The sequence below is a fragment of the Micromesistius poutassou genome (genome assembly GCF_964030765.1).
Source record: "Micromesistius poutassou genome assembly, chromosome: 6".
Classification (NCBI taxonomy): Eukaryota; Metazoa; Chordata; class Actinopteri; order Gadiformes; family Gadidae; genus Micromesistius; species Micromesistius poutassou.
Window position 1 is genome coordinate 12,323,750 of NC_140276.1, and position 5,560 is coordinate 12,329,309.

The 5,560-nt window shown below is 48.3% G+C and overlaps 1 protein-coding gene across 1 annotated transcript; it reads left to right on the forward strand.

Moving 5' to 3' along the window:
• Positions 1 to 206: 206 nt before the first annotated feature.
• rom1b (retinal outer segment membrane protein 1b) lies at positions 207 to 5,339 on the forward strand (the record flags this gene model as incomplete). Its single annotated transcript, XM_084469604.1, has 5 exons — positions 207 to 356; positions 1,312 to 1,554; positions 3,087 to 3,274; positions 3,746 to 3,992; positions 5,115 to 5,339. 5 exons carry the CDS (start codon positions 207 to 209, stop codon positions 5,337 to 5,339), a joined length of 1,053 nt encoding a protein of 350 aa, XP_084325730.1.
• Between the last annotated feature and the right edge of the window lie 221 nt (positions 5,340 to 5,560).

A 5,560-nucleotide genomic window follows, 5' to 3' on the forward strand; every position in this document is an offset into this window, starting at 1 on the left:
CTACCTACTTATCCGCTGCACCTGGGACTATTCTGATCCCATTAATATCTCCAGTGCAGAGGGCCAGCGACGGGCCCACTCTGACCTGCTTGGCCGCGACCTCCAGAAGCAGCAGGCCCTTTGCTGACCTGGAGCTCTGTGGAGGGCTGGTCACCGGACTGAGCCCCCTAGACCGCCCTCTGCCTCCTGCCTGGCTGTAGGGCGCCATGGCCCTCCTGAAGATGAAGTTCCCCCTGCAGCGCCGCGTGCGTCTGGCCCAGGGCCTCTGGCTGCTCTCCTGGCTCGCCGTGGTCTCCGGCGCCATCACCTTTTGCCTCGGCCTCTACCTGAAGACAGAGCTGCTCCGCAGGGCTGAGGTAGGGGGGGGGGGGCCTCCCTGCAGGACACACACACACGCATGCATACATGCACACTCATGCACACACACACACGCATGCAGGCATTAACACACGCACACACACACATACACGCATACACACACCCACATACACGCACACACATGCACGCAGGCATTAACACCCATTCACGCACGCACACACACACACACACACTCACGCACATGCATGCATGCAGGCATTAACACGCACATTCACACATGTATGCACACACACACACACACACACACACACACAGTTTATTAAACTACTGAATGACAGTTACTGAAAATACAGGAGGCAGACTTCTCCGATTAGTATTCACAGCCTGTGATGAGCATGGAGGGTGTCAGGGGATAAAAGTTCTTAGGGGTCTGATTCACTTCAAGATAATCCTAGCTGGATGGAATATATTTAAAAACAAATTCCAGCTCCTAATAAGACATTGGACCGTATTAGGCCTATTATACTTATTAATAGTCGACAGCCCTCATTATCCATTTAAGGTTTGAATTCATTATTTGTTCGTTATTAAGAATCCTGTGGAAACAGGTTTTCCTGGACCCTCTGTGTACGTTTTAATGGGCACGGGGAAGGCTTTAGCTCAAAGCAATTACAATTTAAAACAGCGACGTGGCAAACATGATTTGAGTGATGGTCTAAGATGGAAAATTTGGCCCATGTAATTTCTTCTGCAATTAGTAGCCTACATGAAACTAAATGTTTCATTTTCCGCCCAAAGTGTCCCGATGGTTCAAAACATCATGATCTAATTGCATTCCTCTACTTCGGGGTATCAATTGACTGGAATCCGGGTTATTACCCGCCAAAGGGAGCGGGGATGATTAAGTGTCCTGGTGGCAGCCCACAACATTCACTTGGCAGGCGCCGCTTGCGGCACCTGTTCAAACCGAGGCGCCTCTTTCCTGCCGCGCAGGTGATGGACAACTCGGAGATCCACATCGTACCCAACATCCTCATGGTTGTCGGCCTGGCCGCCATCGGCACCAACTGGTTCGCGGGGCGTATCTGTCAGGACTCCCTGGACCCCGAGCGCTTCCCTCGCTGGAAGAACTTCCTGCTGGCGTGGTTCGCGGTGGCCGTGCTCCTCTGTTCGCTGCTCGTCTCCGCCGTGGCACTTAGCTACGCGCTGCAGGGACACCTGGAGGAATCTCTCAAGGTGCGTGCGCGTGTGTGTGTGCGTTGCGTGCGCGTGCGTGTGTGCGCGTGGCCGTGGTGACGTGCGTAGAGTTCTGTTGGGAGGGCCCCAGAAGATGGTGTTGTTAGAGAAGGTGGTGCGAGAGCAGTGTAGAAGGAGATGGATCACAGCTCACTGTGTGGAAGCAGTGGGTCATGCATAGGTAATAGGTCTGTTAAATACGATGAAAGTTAACTTTACTTTAGTAGAGGCCTATAAAATAGCCAATACCCATTGATCCCATTAACGCCCAAATTAACGCCCTACATTATAAAACTGTTGGCTATAGTTATATTGATGTGGTGAAAACCTGTTATTATTAAATGTACGTGGTTATTAAATACCTTAAGCAGGTCTTAGAAGAACAGACTAATGCATGTAATTTAAGGTATTAAACCAGTATGGGGTTCTGTGGGCAAGAGGATTGTGAATTATCCACGTCCGAAATAAGTTGGGAGGAGGGATCATCATTAGGGAAGCTGGAGGCTGCAGTGAATGAACGGATAATGGAGTAGTAATGGCCGTGTAATACTGTATAATAGCTCCATCTTTAAATGAAATGAGGGAAGAAAAAATGAATGTCCCTGTGCTGAATTGCCTTGAATAGTATTACTAGCAGACTAAAGGCTGTGACTTTAAGGGGAATAGTGGAGACAGGGAGGCGATGCAGAGCCAGAGAGAGAAGATCAATCATCTGAGGGGAGTTCCAGGGTATGAAATTGAAAATGTGGGGAATGAAAAAGATTTCTTGTCTTGTCATCATTCTATCAACCACACACCTAAAGGAGCCCCCCCCCCCCCCCCAATAAATGACACCCGGGTACAACTAGGCACGATCTGCTTTGAACGCTGGTCTTGTAGGCACTTGTATCTCTGCACTTTACCATCCTGGCTTTTGCACTTTTGTTGTGTGTGGTGTAGTGCAAATAAATCAACCTTTTTCCACCGGCCGAGCTGTGTTGCACTAAAATAGACTTGACCTTGATATGCAGGACATACGATTTAATATGAATAGAGCATAATAAAGAATAATAGAGCACAGAAACAAACTCCATCTTTAACCCTTTTGAAGATGGCAATCGCCCCAGCATTAAGGACGGTTTAGAAGGGGGGGCTGAAGTGATTTACACATGTACACTACTGTTCAAAAGTTTGGGGTCACCAGGACAATTTCATGTTTTCCATGAAAACTCTTTTATTTAACAGTTTTCAGCTGTGCTAACATAATTGCACAAGGGTTTTAAATTTTTTTTTTTAATCATCAATTAGCCTTTTAACCTGATTAGCTAAGCATTGTACCATCAGAACACAGGAGTGATGGTGGCTGGGACTGGGCCTCTGTACGCCTATGTAGATATTCCATAAAAAATCTGCCGTTTCCAGCTAGAATCATTGCCAGTCATTTAGCACATTAACAATGTCTAGACTGTATTTCTGATTCATTGAATGTCATTAAATGAATCAGCCCCATTAACAGGAACCCCCCCCCCCCTCCCCTTCCCCCCTCTCCCCAGGTGGGCCTGAGGAACGGGATCCGGTTCTACCGGGACACCGACGTTCCGGGCCGCTGCTTCCAGAAGGAGACCATCGACCGGCTGCAGATCGAGCTGCGTTGCTGTGGCAACAACAACTACCGGGACTGGTTTGAGGTGCAGTGGATCAGCAACCGCTACCTGGACTTCACCACCAAGGAGGTCAAGGAGTGAGTGGTGCTAGGGTGTGGTCGGAAAACTGATCTACATGACGTGTAGGAGGGGCTACATTCTCATCCCGTCTCAAAACGTCTAGTGATCTCAAGACTGAGGAATATACATATACATACCGAGGAATATACATATACATACCGAGGAATATACATATACATACCGAGGAATATACATATACAGATAAGGCACACACGTTTCTTTCTGTAGAACAGAAAGAAACAATTGTGGGATAACAGGAAAGAAAGTGGAATAGCAAAAATGGAAATGTTGCACTGAACTCATTTGATGCTGGTAAATAACATTATGTACACAGATAATATACCTAAAACTGTGTGTGTTTGAACGATATAGAATTGTGTTATCTTCTCCTGTCTCCTGTCTCCTGTCTACTTCCACTGTTCTTCAGTGTTCCTCATCCACCTGCTCTAACTCTCCTCCTCTCTGCCATACTCCACTGTCCCGTCCAGTCGTATCCGTAGCAACGTGGATGGCCGTTACCTGGTGGACGGCGTCCCGTTCAGCTGCTGTAACCCCGGCTCCCCGCGGCCCTGCCTGCAGTACCACTTGCTGGACAACAACGCCCACTACAACTACGAGCACCAATCAGAAGAGCTCAACCTCTACGGCCGGGGCTGTCGGCAGGCTCTGGTCTCCTACTACATGGAGATGATGAACAACATTGGTCCCGGCGTGATGTCCATCATGTTCATACAGGTGGGTGAACCAATGGGGAGACTGGAGAATATTGATCAGAGATATGTTACCAAGGGTGATTTAAATGAGAACATACTGACAAATGAAACATTATTTCAGTTCTAATCCTTTTGTATCAAACTTTAAACCAAATAAACATGGCTTGAAGGTCTATTCAAATATCATCTACGTCTACCTCTGGCTGAACATTCCCCCACAGATATCAGCCATAGGTCCTGCCGTTGGGAAGTCACCATCACAAACGACCCACCGATGGCACTAGTCTGATATATTGTTTTCTAGCGTTTGTCAAACAATTTAACCAGAAAACATATATTGCAGTACCAGAATTTGATGCATTCCTGTATTTATTTTTGGTGGCAACCCTTTTATTGTGATATCACTGCTCAACACCAAATACAATATACAAGGTCCTGACACATGTGTCAGACACATAAGCAACAGCAATATGTTTCTCTCAGGATAATTACGGTTTCATCAAGTGTCATTTGAGGCTGTTAGCTGCAGGTTGTCAGAACTAATCCACTCTCCCTTGAACTCAACACGTCTCTAAAGTGTAAGCTGGTCTTCGGCACACGGCAGTGTTTGTGAGCAATCTTTCAGGACTGACTTATCTCGTGGCAGAATGAAATTGCCCCAGAATTTCATCATCCTGTTTGATACCCATCTGGTAAGAGGCATGAATAGTGTGGCTTCTGTGAAAGCAAAGGACTTGGGCGTAGCTCCTCGCTTTAAACAGCACGGTTAATCTCACGTTAATGTAGCGTAGCTTTAGAATTCTTCTCAAAAGCTGGAAATAATGGTAAATGGTAAATGAACACATTCAAGTACAAATTGGATTGAAAGTGTTTTGTTAGAACGTATCCATAATAACAACATAATAGATTTAAATTACAAGCGGTGAAATGACCCGTGAAAGATTTGCTAAAAGATTATTGCTTCACAGTTCTGCTTGGCAAGCTATTGAATTGACTATGAGTTGAACCTGAGCAACGGTCAAACCGTTCGCACCGGACCTCGTCCTCTGTGGCGTCGCCCACTACATAGTCAGGGCCCACACCGTCCCTGGGCCCCCCCCCCCTGGCCCCACGTCACCTGACCTCTGACCCTCCGGTGCCCCAGGTGTCCGTGATCGTCAGCATGCGGTACCTCCAGACGGCGGTGGAGGGGGCCATGGCGCTGGAGAACCCCGAGGAGGAGAGTGAGGGGTACCTGCTGGAGAAGAGCCTGAAGGACTCCCTGGTGGACTTGAAGGCCGCCGCGCTCGCCCTGCTGAAGATCGGCCCCGTGGGGCCCGGCGCCGAGGGGGCCGCCGACGAGGAGGCGGGCGAGAAGCCTGCCAACTGAGAAGAGGAGGAGAGGGAGAGCAAGGGAGAGAGAGAGGGGGAGAGAGAGAGAGAGAGCCAGAGAGAGAGAGAGAGAGAGAGAGAGAGAGAGAGAGAGAGAGAGAGAGAGAGAGAGGGAGAGTGAGAGAGAGAGAGAGAGGGAGAGAGAGAGAGGGAGAGAGAGAGAGGGAGAGATAGAGAGAGAGAGGGAGAGAGAGGGAGAGATAGAGAGAGAGAGGGAGA